We start from the raw sequence: 16,359 nt of genomic DNA, 5'->3' as shown, positions 1-16,359 counted from the left end.
AGAAACGAAAGGGGAGTTGGAGAATATAGACTCTGCACATGGAATCAAAGGATGACAGAAGACACACTTTCTCAGGCAAGGATTGGGCTGGACCGTCTCAGAGGTTCCTCTGAGCTGTAAAATCTTGAGGCTGTTCCTGATTGGGAGGAGAGAAGATAAATTGCATCTTCCAATTTTTTCCTCTGGGTTTCGGGAACCTCAGTCATCAACCTGGTTCCAACCCATCCAGGCTCTACATGACGGTGGTTAACACGCATGTAGACCCCAGATAGGTTGGAACCAGGTTGATGAATGAGATTCCCAACAAAAGTCTGTATAGTCAAAGCTATGGTTTTTCCAGTAGTCGTGTATGGATATGAAAGTTGGATCATAAAGAAGGTTGAGCGCGAAGAATTGATGCTCTTGAATGGTGGTGCTGGAGAAGACTCTTTTGAGAGTCCCTTGGACTCCAAGGAGATCAAACCAGTCAATCCTAAAGGAAATCAATCCTGAATATTCATTGGAAGGATAGATACGGAAGCTCCAATCCTTTGGCGACTTGATGCAAAGACCTGACTCATTAGAAAAGACCCTGACGCTGGGAAAGATTGAAGGCAGGAGGAGGAGGAGACGACAGAGGACTAGATGGTTGGATGTCATTGCCAACTCAATGGACATCAGTTTGAGCAAACTCCAGATGGTGAAGGATGGGGAAGCCTAGCACGCTGCAGTCCATGGGGTTGCAAAGATTCAGACACAACTGAGCAACTTTCACTTCACTTCACAATGCATATAAAGCCTGTAGAAGAATACCTGGCATTCACTATGTTAACAGATTATTATTACTCATTCATCAGCAGGTCTCATCCAACCTCCCATTTATTCTATAAACATTGGAACATTTATCTGGTAGACAAAACCTGCTCATGAGTGAAGGAAACTTGTTGCCCACCTGGCAGAAATGACATGGCAAGATAAAATTCCCTCACGTTGGGACAATGTACCAGGATTCGTGCGTCACTCACTCTCTCCTCTCTGTGAGTTCTCTTTGAGAAATCAGGGTCAGGCATGGAGAGATAAGAAAATATGGGAGAATGAAAAGACACAGTTGTGTGTCTCGGGCCCAGGATATCTTACAGCGGACATCCCCGTGCACCGGCTAGAGGTGAGACCCTCTTCTTCCTTTAAAAAAGATCAGGGCTGTGGGTGTCAAAGGAATCCACGGAAAACCCCTCTTTCTGCAGAGGTTAGAGAGGTTCTGAGCTGGAGCTCAGAACACCCGGGGCTCACAGAGGCTTTCAAGGACTGAAAGCATCGCGGAAAGAAGAAACTGAACAATCGACCACTTTTAGCAGGTGCCAGCGATCGGTTCTAAGCAGTTTCACATTTGCTTCCCGTGAATCTCATCACATGCCAACTAAGGAGGTAACACTATTAACTCTTTACATAAGTGAATCGGAGCAATCTGATAATTCTATGAAGAGTATATCCGTAAGAGATGGCAGAGCGTGCACAAGGTAAGGGAGGCGAGGAAAACCAAGGGGCTGAGAGACTCTCAAACTCGGAGAGCGCTACCCCGCTTTGCCCCCAACCAGGGGACCCGAGAACCTCACCAAACGCCAGACACAAAAACCGTCATCCCTGCCCTCCATTGCTTCTGTTTCACGAGGGTGAAGGCGAGGGCGGCAGCTGCGTATTCCACATCCAGACAGGATCAGAAGAGACCCAGACTCCAGGTACTGACTGACTCACCTCTCAGAAGATACTGAAGTCTCTCACTCCTGTAGCGGAAGTGCCCGGACTGCACGCTGTTCTCAGACTACACTTCCCAGAATCCCCCACCGGAACAAGGCCCACCCTCGGGGACGGAAGTGGCGCTAAATACCCGGAGCACTGGACTACACTTCCCAGAATCCTCGGCAAAAGTAGTGAAACTTTGAAAAATGAAGCTCGTTCAGTTCACCGAGGTGCTGTTTTAGCTTGATCTTTCTTTTCCTTCCTGTCTTTTGGAGGGTCTGGGGTGTTGTTTTCATTACATTACTAATAAGTGTGGCTGAAAAGTAAATGTGGCTGCATGAAAAAACGGCGAAGAGAGAATCTCAAACTTGGTTTATTGTTTTTTTACTTGTACCTGGATGCATTTAGACCACTGACAACGTTTACTTGGCATGACCTAGTCATTCCAATATGTTAAAAACTCACCAGAAGGAAAAGTAACCTTTGATCAAGCCACAAAACAAATAACAAAGTTTCCCACTTTTGTTGGCTTTAATTGCTCCTTTTGAAAGCTGGAGTTTCTAGCAAATTAAAGAAGATGCATTAGCAAGAAGGGAGGGAAATACTGTAATTTGAAAAAGAAAGGCCTAGAATACAGGCATACCTCGGAGATATTTTAGGTTAGATTCCAGACCACTGCAATCGAGCAAATTATCAAATAACGTGAGTCCCATTAATGTTCTATATTACACTATAGTAGTCAAGGTATGCAATTACGTATTAAAAAATAATGTATGTACCTTAATTTTAAAATGCTGTTGGAAAAGTGGTAGCAGAAGACTTGCTTGACACGGGTTTGCCACAAACCTTCAATTTGTAAAATCATCATAACAAATAAAACCATCATAAATACTACAGAATGTTTTTTCTCCAGGTTGGTCTAAATCATTGAGCCATGATTATTCAAAAAGTTGGTGTGAAAGTGGAGTATCCTGCTCAGATAACCGTAACAAATTCAGCTCCTTTTTTTCAACTTTATGAGGTATAATTGATAAGTAAAATTTTAATATATGTGTTGAATTTATATATACTGTAAAAGGATTCCCACAAATGAATTACTTAACACCTCATCACATAGCTAACTGGGGGTGCAGGGAGACCCTTTAATATCTATTCTTAGCAAATTTCAACTATACAATATTGCATTATCAACTATAGTCACCAAGCTATAGATTAGATCCTTAGATCTTACTCATCTTAAAGCTGAAAGTTTGTACCCTTTTTATAACCTCTCCCCATTCCCAGGCAGCCACCACCATTATTACACTCACTGTCTCTAGTAAGTTTGACACTTTTCCCCTTTGGATTCTACATATAAGATAAAATGATGCCATACAGTGTCTTTCTCTGTCTTGTTTCATTTAGTTTATGTCCTACAGTTTCATTCATGTTGTCACAAATATTTCTCCATATTTTCCCTGTGAACCAATGGTTAGAACGGTTTGATTCCAGTTTTTTTGTTTTTTGTTTTTTAAGAAACAATACTTCATGGGGGTTCTGTTTGTATCTCCTATTATCCTAACTGGAAGCTGCCAAGACACCCCTAAAAAGAACAAGATGAGAAAATGTCTTCTACCAAATACCAAGACTCATTGCAAAGCTATGTTGAAGTAGTGTGGTATTAGTAAAATCACTGAAAAGCAGACCAGTCAAAGGGAATTGAGAGTCAAAACATCTATCTAATCATATTTAAATCACTGATTTTCTTCAAAAGTGGCACTGCAAAGTAGTGGGGAATAGGGAAATTTTCAGTAACTGGTATAGCAACAACTGAATATTCAAATGGTGAATAATTAAATTATATGGGAGGCAATATAGACCTTTCTTTAAAGATCCCGTAAGTTGATTTTAGTTCTGTCACCTATCAAAAAATAAATAAAAAGGAGAGGGAGGGAGAAAAGGGAAAGAGAGAACTGATAAATTTGAATAAGGTCTGGAGGTTAGACAATGTTATATATCAATATTCAATTTTCCTGAGTGCTGCTATACTTGTAGATATGTAAGTAAATTTCCTTGTTCTTACAATATATCAATACAGGGTAAAAGGACTGGAACATATTCATGGTTAAGAAAAAGTACATGTCAATGTAATATTACTCAGCCATAAAAAGGAATGCATTTGTCAGTTCTAATGAGGTGGAAGAACCCAGAGCCTATTATACAGTGAAGTAAGTCAGAAGGAGAAAGACAAATACCGTGATTAACACATGCATATGGAACCCAGAAGGATGGCAGTGACGAACCAACCTGAAAGGCAGCAGTGGAGATGCAGACAGAGAAGAGACTTGCAGACACAGCGTGGGAAGAAGGTGGGAAAACCTGACAGAGGAGCACTGAAACATGCACTGCCAGGTGTAAAATCAGACAGCCAGTGGAAATTTGCTGCATGACACAGGAGCTCAAATCCAATGTTCCACTGACAACCTAGAGGGGTGGGGTTGGAGGTGGGAGGGAGGTTCAAGAGAGAGGGGACATGTGTACACCTATAGCTGATTAATGCTGATATATGGTGGAAACCAACATAATATTGTAAAGCAGTTATCCTCCAATTAAAAATAGTTTTTAAAAGTATGTGTCAACACGTGTGCACATACATACACATTCACATACATTAAGAGAATATGTTTCAAATATGTTAACTGGTAAATCTGAGTAAAGGGTGCATGAAAGATTTCAGATAGTTTTTACAATTTCTGGCATGTGTTAAATTATTTCAAAACGAGTTTAAAGAAACATAAAAAATTTACATGAAGCAAAATTCCATCATTTAGAGATCAGTAAAAATAAATACCTACCTTTTCTTTTTAATGAGATCACACAAAAATCCCATGCTTTATTTCTCCAGGTGAATGTTTTCTGGATATCCTCCAACATCCGTTAACAATTAGCACTAGATAAATAAATCATAAAATACTTGGGCAATCCAACTGATTATTTGTTTGCTATTATAAACAATGATGCAATGAACATTCCTTCATATCCATCTGTGGCAGATATATGTTTTAATTCATATTATCATACAAAATAAAGTCATATTATAAATTCTTGGCTATATGAAACTTTTAGTATTTTATTCATTTTCATAGTTTTACAGTATTAGTAAAAATAATGACCATTATAAATAAGTATAAAATGGAAATTGATGAAAAAATAACCCCAAGTCTTCCTTGACTCCCACCCTCCCACCAAAAAACTAGCTAGTATATGGCAAATATCCTTTTCACATATTATCTTTAGGCATATATTCACTTTGTAGTGGTGGATGGTTTAGTCGCTAAGTCGTGTCTGACTCTTGTGATCTCATGGACTGTAGCCTGCCAGGCTCCTCTGTCCATGGTGTTTTCCAGGCAAGATTACTGGAGTGGGTTGCCATTTCCTTCTCCAATATTCACTCTGAGATCATTTAAATCAAGGGGATCTTACCAAGAAGGTTACAACCTATTTTTTCCCTATTACTATCTATGGTTCTATGTCCCCAACCATTTTAAATGGATTTGCTAGACAGAGCCACCTGAAGGAATCCCTTTCCATCTCAATATTTTATAGCAGCGGACCCAGGACCAGAGGTAGGGGGAATGGTTTTGGGATGATTCAAGCACATCCTTAGCTCCAACTCAGATCATCAAGCATTAGATCTTAGAGGTTGGGGACCCTTGCTTTATAGTTTATCACCAGCAGGGACTCTCCAAAACCCTGAATGTGTGTATCCTGACTGAAGCCGTCAACACGTTTCTCATTTTTAAAGACTCTTGCCAGTGTGGACTTTCTGATGGTATGTCAGCCGTGAACGGTGACTGAAGTCCTTACCGCATATGTTGCACTTGTACGGTTTTTCTCCTGTGTGGACCCTCTGGTGGGCTTGAAGCCGAGAACTCTGACTGAAGCCCTTCCCACAATCCTCACATTTAAACAGTTTCTCCCGGGTGTGGACGCTCAGGTGGACTCGAAGATTGGAGGGGAGACTGAAGGCCTTCCCACACTCCTCACACTTGTGGGGTTTCTCTCCTGTGTGGACCCTCTGGTGGTGGCGAAGGTTCAGGCTCCGCCCAAAGCCTTTCCCGCACTCCTCACACTTGTAAGGCTTTTCGCCAGTGTGGCCCCTCTGGTGGTAAATAAACTGGGAACTGTATCGGAAGCCCTTCCCACACACATCGCATTTGTAGGGTTTCTCCCCGGTGTGGACCCTCTGATGGGACTGAAGACCCGAGGACTGGCTGAAGCCCTTCCCGCAGACACCACACTTGTAGGGTTTCTCGCCTGTGTGGACCCGCTGATGGACCCGGAAGTCTATGGCCTGACTGAAGCTCTTGTCACACGCCTCACATTTGTAGGGCTTCTCTCCCGAATGGACTCGCTGATGAGCATGAAGGTTGGACCTCCAGCTGAAGCCCTTCCCGCATGCCTCGCAGGTGTATGGTTTCTCTCCGGTGTGAATGACCTGGTGCAGCTTCAGGTTGGAACTGTAACTGAAGTCCTTGCCACACACGTCGCACCTGTAGGGCTTCTCCCCGGTGTGGACTCGCTGGTGGGTCTGGAGCTTGGACGACTGGCTGAAGCCCTTCCCGCATGTCTCGCACTTGAACCGCTTCTCCCCAGTGTGGACGTTCTGGTGGACTTGAAGATTTGAAGCCTGACTGAAGCCCTTCCCACACTCCTTGCAGATGTAGGGCTTCTCCCCTGTATGGACGCGGAAGTGGATGTGGAGGTCCGTGTTCCGGGTGAAGCCTTTGCCGCAGGCCTCGCACCGGTAGGGCTTCTCACCAGTGTGGACGCGCCGGTGGCAAATCAGAGGCGAGTTGTGACTGAACCCCTTGCCGCAGACGTCGCACTTATAGGGCTTCTCCCCGGTGTGGACCCTCTGGTGTATGTGGTAATGGGCGGCCTGCGTGAAGCCCTTCCCGCACTCCTCACACTTGTAGGGTTTCTCGCCCCTGTGGACCCGCTGGTGAACACGGAGGTTGACGCTCCAGCCGAAGCCCTTGCCGCACTCTTCACACTTGTAGGGCTTCTCTTCCGTGTGGACTCTCTGATGGCACTGAAAATTGGAACTCTGGCTGAAGCATTTGCCGCACGCCTCGCATCTGTAAGGTTTCTCCCCTGTGTGCGTCCGGTAATGGATGATGAGGCCTGTGCTGCTACCAAAGGCCTTGCCACAACTGTCACACCTGTAGGACTTTTCTCCTGTGGGGTTGGAGTGATGGGGGTGAAAGGAGTTCTGATGGAAACCATCGCCAGATTTAGGACATTTATTGACAGTCCCTCCCGGGTGAATTCTCTGATGAGTCTGCAGATGGGAGCATTTTTCTCCAGGGTCAACCTTCTGATGAACTGGGAGCACTGCACCGTGACTGAAGCCCTCCCCACACACTCCACAGGGATGCGGTCTCTCTCCTTTGCAGGGTGTCTGTTTTGCGTCAGTTTTACCAGGATCGCTCAGCGGTGAATTCTTTGTGAAGCCTTCACATACATGCAGATGATTTTTCACATTCATCTGTTTACCTCTGCTTGGATTCTCTGACTCGCTCAGACACCTACTCCCACAGGAAGCCTGGGCTGTCGGAATCAAAAACTCCTGATTCTCAAGGCAACCGAAGTGATCTCCTTTATGATTCATTATATGGTTCTCATCTTCAGAAACTTGAAGAGAATCACCTTGCAGGAACCAGGAACTCTTCCTTTGCAGAGTTAAATCATTTGTGGTGTGTTTCCAGATTTGCCAGCAGGACAGTTCTTCACACGAGAGGTATTGAAACATGACTTTCCCAAGAGTCTCCATCTCATTTGGGATCTTGCTGCCTGAAGAAAAGACAATATTCAGGGGTGAGGACAAGTAAATGCTTTGTTCAGAAATATCGGGGTTTCACACCTGGGCCATGGGATGAGGCCTTGATAATCCAGTGCAAGGGTCATGTCTGTACCACACCGTTTATCCTTTTGTTATTCTTTCCAAAGCAAAGAAAGGGGTCAGCAGACTCTTATGGAAATGTGACCCATTTAGAACCACAGGTCCAACAGTTTAATAGGAGGGTGGTAGGTTTGAAACCAGATGGCTGCAGGACAACTAAGACAACCCACACTCCAGACAAAAGCAACATCAATTAAAAGCCCCCTTGTCTTTTCCTTAGCAGCCTTACAATAAGTGGGCTTCTACCCAGTTAAGTTATAAAAGCTCAGAGTGCAGGCACAGAACAGTATTTTAGGTCCTGGTAGAAATGATCTTCCAAGAGCAAATCTGGGAAGCGGTTGGGATAATAGCATCCATTGTTCTAAACCTGGGAGTGATTCAGGTCTCTGTGAAAAGAAGCAGGAAAGGGGAAAACTAACTTTGAACAGCTGGGAAAGAACTTGGGTGGAGGAAAGAAAGAGAGCAGAGTGCACACTCTCAAAGGAAACCTCAAATGGGAGGAGAGGGGGTGTTCTATTCAACTTAGAAAGTTTTTGTCCAGGAAGCTGTGAAGCTTGCCTTTTCTCTTATTCCCTTTGGGTTCTCTGCTTGAATGTCACTCTGTTGGGTGAGGCCTTCCTATCACCCAATGTAAAAATAATTCCTCCCCACTCCCCACACTTTCCATTCTTCCCATCTGTCTTATTCTGCTTTATGTTCCCCCACAGCACTTACTGATTTACTAATACTCCCTAGTTTTTTCTTCCCTCTTAGACCCACTAGAATAACAGTCATAAGGAAGACATGCACTTTGCTTTCTTGACTGCTTTATCCCCACTGTAGCAGAATCCTTCGAATTGCTGACATGTTTTAGAGAACTGTGAAACCAATCCCATACCTTGTGACATTGGGGGAAAAAGAAAAGATTAAAAACATGAAAAGTGTATCAAAAGCAGTAAGGGTACGACTACATGAAATGCCTGTTTCAGCTGTAGACATACACATAAATATGCACATGCATTATATTCATGCTGGGTTGGGATGTAAAATACTTCTTATTGAGGATCACAGTTAAAAATGTATGGAAGGGGCTGCCCTGGTGGTCCAGTGATTAGGAATCCACTTGCCAATGCAGCAGACAAGGGTTTGATCCCTGGTCTGGGAAGATTCCACGGGGCAACTAAACTCATGCACCACAGCTACTGAGCTTGTACTCCAGAGGCTGCGAGTGGCAGGTACTGAAGCCTGCAGACCTAGAGCCTGTTCACCATGAGAAGCCACCACAATGAAAAGTCCGCACACAACTAGAGAGCAGTCCCCGCCTGCCGCAAGTAGAGAACGCCAACGCAACAATGAAGACCCAGCACAGTAAATAAATTTTTTAAAATGTATGGAAGCCGCTGGCTTAAAATGTTTAAGGGGGTGTCAAGTCCTGAATGTTCCTTAAATGGAAAGTTACAGTCAAATATAAACTGAACAAGTCCCAGCAGTTATGTGCACGCTTCTGGGTATGACAGACTTGTTAACTGAACGTCCTTAAGATGCCCATGCCCTAATCCCTGGAGCCTGCAGATATGTGAATGGACACAGCAACAAGGATTTTGGGTTTGATTGAATGAAGGATCCTGAGATGGGGAGGTTATCCTGGATTCTCCAGATGAGCCCAGAGTAAAGACAAGGGTCCTTGTAAGAGGGAGACAGGAAAGAACTCTCCCAGAGTTCCCTACACATCTCCCTCCAGTACCAATCTGCATCCTTTTTGCTATAATAAAATCGTAATTGTACGTAGAGAGCTTTCCTGAGCTTGTCCTGAGTTGTCCTAGCAAATTATTGTAGAAACGCCTGAATTTGTAGCCAGTTGGTCAGAAGTGAGGCCCTGGAAACCCCAGGCTGGTGTCTGAAGTCCTGGTGGGCAGTGCCCTTAGCCTGTGAACTTTGCGTGTTTGGTATCAGAACTCATTGCAACATGTAGAAGGCTTCTCATGTTGCCTATGACATCAGCCTAGTATGACACCAGGATGCAAAGTACACTGAAAAATCTATTTAGATTTTCTGTAAAAATTCTGTAATTTTCTTTCCTAGGATGTGAATTACACTGGAAAATCTATTTAGGAATTCTGTCATTTTCTTTCCTAATCAGAACTCCTTCATATCCATGGGTTATGTCAATGCCCTTAGACTTCTGGAAATATACAGCTTGAAACAATTACCATATATGTCATAAGACTGCTTGGGTAGTGGCTATATAGAAGTTCAGTGGGAAGTTGGCTGGAGGGATGAGGCAGTTCCTGTTCATAAGCAGCCAAGTTGAAATTGTTACATGAGAAGTGATGAACTATAATGCCTGGCATCTTGGTGTGGCTAGTTTTTGATAATTTAGTGATACATTCTGATAACTGTGAACAGCTTTTATCTTATAAGGTTACTGAGTATGTACTGTTACATATTGAAAGATGTTAAGAAATTAGAATTATATTAGAGGTTCATGGGGAGACAATGTTCCAAAATGATCCATTAAATCCTGAAATGTGGATGATGAAGAGGTCAAAAAAAAAAAAAAAAAAACTACAAAAAAACATTTGAGAAAGGGTGGCAGAAAATGCTACCAGATTTCTTAAGAGAAAGACTTGGTCTATGGCACAAAGCTGAAGTGTGACAATATGGAGGCTCATGATTCCTGAGGTCCAGTGTACAATGTAAAACACTGTAAATTAACTATACTTCAATTTAAAAAAAAAGAAAAAGAAAAGAGAGACCCTTTCCAGTGAAGCAAGTATGTAATATTCCTGAAGGCATCAAATTGTGAAGCGACATGTAGACCTGAGAAGGGAGATGGACAAACGAAGGCAGATCGGCGATTCTCAGAATTCAGGGCCTGGTCCATCATGTTTCCAGATAAACTTCTCTGCTTCGTTCTTCAGGCAGAGGGAGAGTATATAGTATATTAGTATAGAGTATATAGTATATTAGACATTCCCATGAATGTCTAATATGTTTAAATGGGTAGAAGTGAGGAATGTGCAAATTAAAAGAGAAAGGAAAGAAGTGGAGGGAAAGGAAAAGGAGGTCAGAAAGTGAAGTGAACAAAGATCTGAGCAAGGGCAGGAGAACCGAGGGCCACGGAGGGGCTGGGGATCTGGAGGATGAAGCGCACTTCACGGATGAGGAAGGCTGGGGTCACAGGTCAGAAGGAACTGTGAGGAGAGCTTCCTCACCCCTGCTCCAAACAATAGTAATTTTTAGAGTAATTTCTTCACCCAAGAATTATGTGCTAGGCACCTACCATGCAGAAGGGCCACTGGAGGCTTTGAACAGAGACAGCAAATACAACTGCCCAAATTCTTACTTTCACAGGGAGACAGATGATGAACAAGGAAATAAAGACAGGTTACTGGGTCAGGAGGTGATCAGTGCTTAGACACAAATTAAGACAGGGTGAAGGCATGGAGAATGGGGAGAGGATGGGACAGTAAATGGGGCATACACAGAAGGGCTATCTGATGAGATGAGATTTGAGCAAAGACCTGAGTAAGTAAGGGAGTGGCTGGGGGCCTGGACACCGAGGCAGAGAGCAAGTCGAAGGCCAGGAAACAGAGGAGAATACTCCAAAAAGGGCCAGGATGGCAGGGATGATGTAAGCAAGGGTCAACGGTCAGGTGATCAAAGAGGAACTTGGTGAGAAAGCCAGGTCAGGTAGGGTCCTGCAGTCCACTGGAAGGTCTCGGAGTGAGACGGGAGGCCTTAGGAGAGTTTCGAGCAGAGGAATGGCGTAGTCTTACCTGCTTTCTAAAGAACCAGTCTGGCTACTATGTGAGCTTACAGGAGTGCAAGGGTGGAAGCATGGAGACCAGTGTGGAGGCTGCTGTCACAGGCAAGAGACGATGGCATGATGTGGAGAGAAGCAGATTAACTAATACCTGAAGTAACAGCTGAGTGGATCTCACTGGAATGCCCATTTCTTTGGGTTTCCCTCTCCATTGTCCACAGTTTTTCTTCTGTCTCCAACTGGGATACCATATCTGCTTTGAATGGAACTTGTCCTAGGAAAAGCCAGATTTATATATTTAAGGTGAACACACTGCTAAAAGAGATCTTTGTCCAAATTCTATAACCCTTGAGTGATATTTCAAAACCTTCTGATCATGAACTGTAATAAGAAATAAATTTTGGGAACTACACTCAATGTTTTGTAATAACCTACAAGGGAAAAGAAACTGAAAAAGAACACGTATATACAACTGCATCACTCTGCTATACACCTGAAAATAACACAACATTGAATTAATTTATCAACTATACTTCAATTAAAAAAAAAAAAAGAAATGTCATAACCTAGTTCATGACTATAAATAGATAAAATCAGATTTAGCCAATGTCTGTTTTTATCATATTTCCCACATTCCCACACTACTTAATGCAAACGGTCATGCGTTTTGCTGCAATGTGAGAGGGTCTTGATAAGGAACTCTGACAGTTTCTATTCTTATTCTATTTTATTGAAAAAAAATAATCCCAGTACAATGAACTAAAGTGACTCCATGATCCACCAAAATATTTGACAATGTATAGAAGCTAAGCTGCGCATTTCTAGTTCCTCTAAAACAGGGTTTTTCAGTCAGGCACTACTGATATTCTGGACTGGCTATTCTGTGTGGTGGGGGTTGTGCTGTGCATTGGAGGAGGTTTAACTGCATCGCCAGCCACTAGATGCCAGTAGCACCCCTCCCTCAGCTGTGACAATCAAAACCATCTCCAGGCATCACTAAATATCCCCAGGGAGGCCAAATTACCCCTGGACAGAATTTTGCCCAAGTAGACAGGGACCAGAGAAACCTGTGAATTAGAAACATCTCTGTCTTCCAGGTCAGGGAACCATTTCAAAAGGGCCAAGGTGGACAAGGAAATGACAATCCACTCTGGTATTCTTGCCTGGGAAATCCTATGGACAGGAGCCTGGTGGGCTATAGTTTATGGGGGTCACAAAAGAGTTGGACACGACTTAGCAACTAAACCACAACAACAACAAAATAGTAACTATAAAACTAACCTTCAGTTAAAAAAAAAATTGGCTAAAAGGTCCAACCCTTCAAACAAAGAAGGATCAGAGACTCTCAAGGGGGATGAGGTTCAGGGTCAGAGGGCGCCCGTCCTCACCCACTGAGACCAGGTTCCGGAAGTTCTCCACCATCACATCCTGGTACAGCTTCCTCTGGGCCGAGTCCAGTAACCCCAGCTCCTCCTCAGTGAAGACCACAGCCACATCCTTGAAGGTCACGGCCTCCTACAACATCAAACACGTGTCAACTCAATCTTACAACCTCCACTGGAAGGACAGCATCAAGCAGGATAAAGAAGATGAACCCCAAAACGGTTACTGATTTGGAGGGACTCCAGGCAGTTTTCAGTCCCAACACTTGTCTCTTTCTCTCAGTGACAGCGTTGTCACCTCCCTACCACCGCACTCCGTCACTGTTTCTAACGTCTGCAAAGGTCATGGGCCATCAGTAACCCTCTAGGACAGGTGCACAGCTTCTGGTCTGTGCTTTAAAAGCACAAGCCACATCCAGAAACTGCTGCACGCACAGCTGGTGAAAGCATAGGCTAAGTTCACACTTTAAGGCTTTAATTACAGGATACTGGGCAAATTCCCTCGCCTCTCACTATCTTAATTTCCTCTCTATAATGGTATCTAAATCACAAGGTGTTTGAAAGGATCACATTAATGAATATATATAAATCACTTACACTGGTGCCTGGAACATAATAAGTGCTCAATAAATTTGAAAAAGCAGTTTTATCATAATCTCTTTCATTTTGTGACCGTACAGTATAGTATTCCTTAGAACTGGTGACTTAGCTTTACTCAATTCAAATAAAGTACATTTAGTTACATATATTTACTTATCATCAATGCTGTAAAGATCCTTTTTCAGAGACCTTAGCCAAGAAGTAGCAATTGCAAAGTCAAAAAATATGCACTTTACAATATTTGAAAGTGTAATGGCAGGTTTCCCTCTCAAAAGGTTTTCCCAATTCACCTTTCACATGCTGCTAAGCTGCTAAGTCACTTCAGTCGTGTCCAACTCTGTGCGACCCCATAGACGGCAGCCCACCAGGCTCCCCCGTCCCTGGGATTCTCCAGGTAAGAACACTGGAGTGGGTTGCCACTTCCTTCTCCAATGCATGAAAGTGAAAAGTGAAAGTTAAGTCGCTCAGTCGAGTTCGACTCTTCGCGACCTCATGGACTGCAGCCTACCAGGCTCCTCCGCCCATGGGATTTTCCAGGCAAGAGTACTGGAATGGGGTGCCATTGCCTTTCACGTGAAGGAGTACAAATGCGCCTGAATCTCTAGACAGGTTAATAAGGACCTAAAGCCTTGTTGAGAAAGATTGAAGGCAGGAGGAGAAGGGGATGACAGAGGATGAGATGGTTAGATGGCATCACTGACTCAATGCACATGAGTTTGGGTAAACTCTGGGAGTTGGTGACGGACAGGGTGGCCTGGCATGCTGTGATTCATGGGGTCACAAAGAGTCGGACACAATTGAGCGATTGAACTGAACTGAAAGCCTTAAAAAATGAAACAACAAAAATTCAAGAATCCAAGTGAAATAAATAAATAGGAAGATTTATTAACATTTTCACACAGTTATTAATGATCATTATTTTCTTCATAGATCTACTTTCCTTTTTTTTGACACGTCTAATAATTTCTTTTATTCATATTCCAGTTGGGTCTTAGTTTGTATTGCTAATTTTGATAAGAATTAGCGATATTAAACCTTTATCTAATGTTTACACGTACACCTCATTGGACTTCCCTGGTGGTCCAGTGGTTAAGAATTTGCCTCCCAATGCAGGGCACATGGGTTCGATCCCTGGTCTGGGAAGATTCCACATACCGTGGGGCAACTAAACCCACACACCACAAGCAGAGAGTAGCCCCCTCTTGCCACAACTAGAGAAAGCCAGTGTGTAGCAACAAAGACCTAGCACAGCCAATCAATCGGTTATACAATAAAACTCTAAATAAATAAATAAGTACATCCCATCAGTTCTAATATTGCAAATATATAGTCGTGAATGCCTATGAAAAAGGAAAATAAGAAAGTGAAAACAGCTAGTCTGTAAGGAGGGTAGCACTGTAAATTATGTTTGTCTATTTTAATTTTCCCTAATTTTTTCAAAGATTGCTTTGTGAAGCAAAGAAGATGATAAAACAAACAAAACACACAGCCAGCAGCAGCAGCACACAACGTGCACTCAAGACGTGTTGTGTTCATTAAGCTTTCCAAGGAAGATTAGGGACAAAGATGTCCCTAATCTCTGAGAAATAGAATCCTCAGAAGACAGAAAGCAATGCCTTACTTACCTGAAACTCGGTCATTTTCTCATGTTCCTTCTGGGGAAAGTCAGAGTCCTGAGAAGGCATAACTGGGGAAGGACAAAGAAGCCATGAGATGCAGGCCACGGCTTTCATGACCCCATATGGATCTTTGCAGAAATTATGCACGAACACGCATGCTCCAAGGTAGATACGCCCACATAGCTTGGTAAGCAGAGCTTGGAGTAGACTGCAGCTACTAACAGGACTGTCAGCCAGCAGCCAACGGACAAAGAACAACCCGTACGACCACACACAGCATCCCTATTGTGAATATTTCTGCTCCTACTATACACAAAACAAAAAGACAACCTATGGAATGGGAGGAAATGTCTGCAAATGATGCAACCGATGAGGAATTAATCTCCAAAATATACAAACAGCTCATACAGCTTAATATCAAAAATGTAAACAACAGGGGGACTTCCCTGGAGGTCCAGTGGTTAGGATTCCAGGCTCTCACTGCTGTGACCCAGGTTCAATCCCTGGTTGGGAAACCAAGATCCCTGCAAGCTGTGAGGTACAGCCCAAAATACAAAATAAAATAAAAATAAATTTCAAAAAAAGCAAACAACCCAATCAAAAAACGGACAGAAGACCTAAGTAGACATCTCCAAAGAAGACATACAGGTGGTTAAAGGGCACATGATAAGATGCTCATCATCATTAATTATTAGAGAAATGCAAATCAAAACTACAATGAGGTACCACCTCACACTGGTCAGAATGTCCATTATTAAAAAGTCTACAAATAATAAATGCTGGAGAGGGTGTAGAGAAAAGGAAACCCACTTACACTACTGGTGGCAATGTAACCTAGTGAAGCCACCTGGAAAACAATATGCAGATTCCTCAAAAAAACTAAAAGCAGAGTTGCCATATAATCCAGCAATTCCACTCCTGGACATACACTCAGATAAAACTATAACTCGAAAAGATACATGCATCCCAATGTTCACAGCAGCACTATCCACAACAGCCAAGACATGGAAACCACCTAAATATCCACTGCCAGATGAATGGATACAGTACATGTTGTGTATACATATGCAAAGAAACTTTACTCAGACATCAAAAAGAACAGAACAGTGCCATCTGCAGCAACATGGATGGGCCTAGAGATTATTATACTAACCGAAGCCAAAAAGAAAAAGGCAAAGACTATATGACATTACTTATATCTGGAATCTAAAGTATGACACACATCCATGAACAGAAACAGACTCATAGATATAAAGAACAAACTGTTGTTGGGGGAGGGGGGGGTGCCGCGGCGGACGACACATTAGGGGAGGGGAGGATTGGGACCTTGGGATTAGTAGATGCAAACTATTA

The 16,359-nt window shown here is 43.1% G+C and overlaps 1 protein-coding gene and 1 pseudogene across 4 annotated transcripts in view; both read right to left on the bottom strand.

Moving 5' to 3' along the window:
• The window catches only part of LOC104997664, a 9,930-nt pseudogene extending 8,209 nt beyond the window's left edge, over positions 1–1,721 (bottom strand).
• A 2,302-nt stretch (positions 1,722–4,023) lies between these two features.
• Positions 4,024–16,359, bottom strand: part of ZNF227 (zinc finger protein 227) — a 26,283-nt gene continuing 13,947 nt past the window's right edge. The window contains exons 3-6 of one of the 4 annotated variants that reach the window (XM_010852565.1): positions 15,013–15,074; positions 12,794–12,920; positions 11,557–11,679; positions 4,024–7,551 (exon numbers count right to left, since the gene is read on the bottom strand). In XM_010852565.1, coding sequence (XP_010850867.1) covers positions 5,495–7,551; positions 11,557–11,679; positions 12,794–12,920; positions 15,013–15,074 — 2,369 coding nt within the window. In that variant the 3' untranslated portion in view covers positions 4,024–5,494. Of the gene's footprint in view, positions 7,552–11,556; positions 11,680–12,686; positions 12,705–12,793; positions 12,921–15,012; positions 15,075–16,359 lie in introns of those variants that run through there. The other 3 variants (XM_010852564.1, XM_010852566.1, XM_010852567.1) reach the window with 3 other exon arrangements.

The sequence above is a fragment of the Bison bison genome, unplaced genomic scaffold (genome assembly GCF_000754665.1).
Source record: "Bison bison bison isolate TAMUID 2011002044 unplaced genomic scaffold, Bison_UMD1.0 scf7180017864313, whole genome shotgun sequence".
NCBI lineage: Eukaryota > Metazoa > Chordata > Mammalia > Artiodactyla > Bovidae > Bison > Bison bison.
The sequence above is the reverse complement of the archived record's forward strand: the minus strand, read 5'-3'. Positions and strand labels throughout refer to the sequence as shown.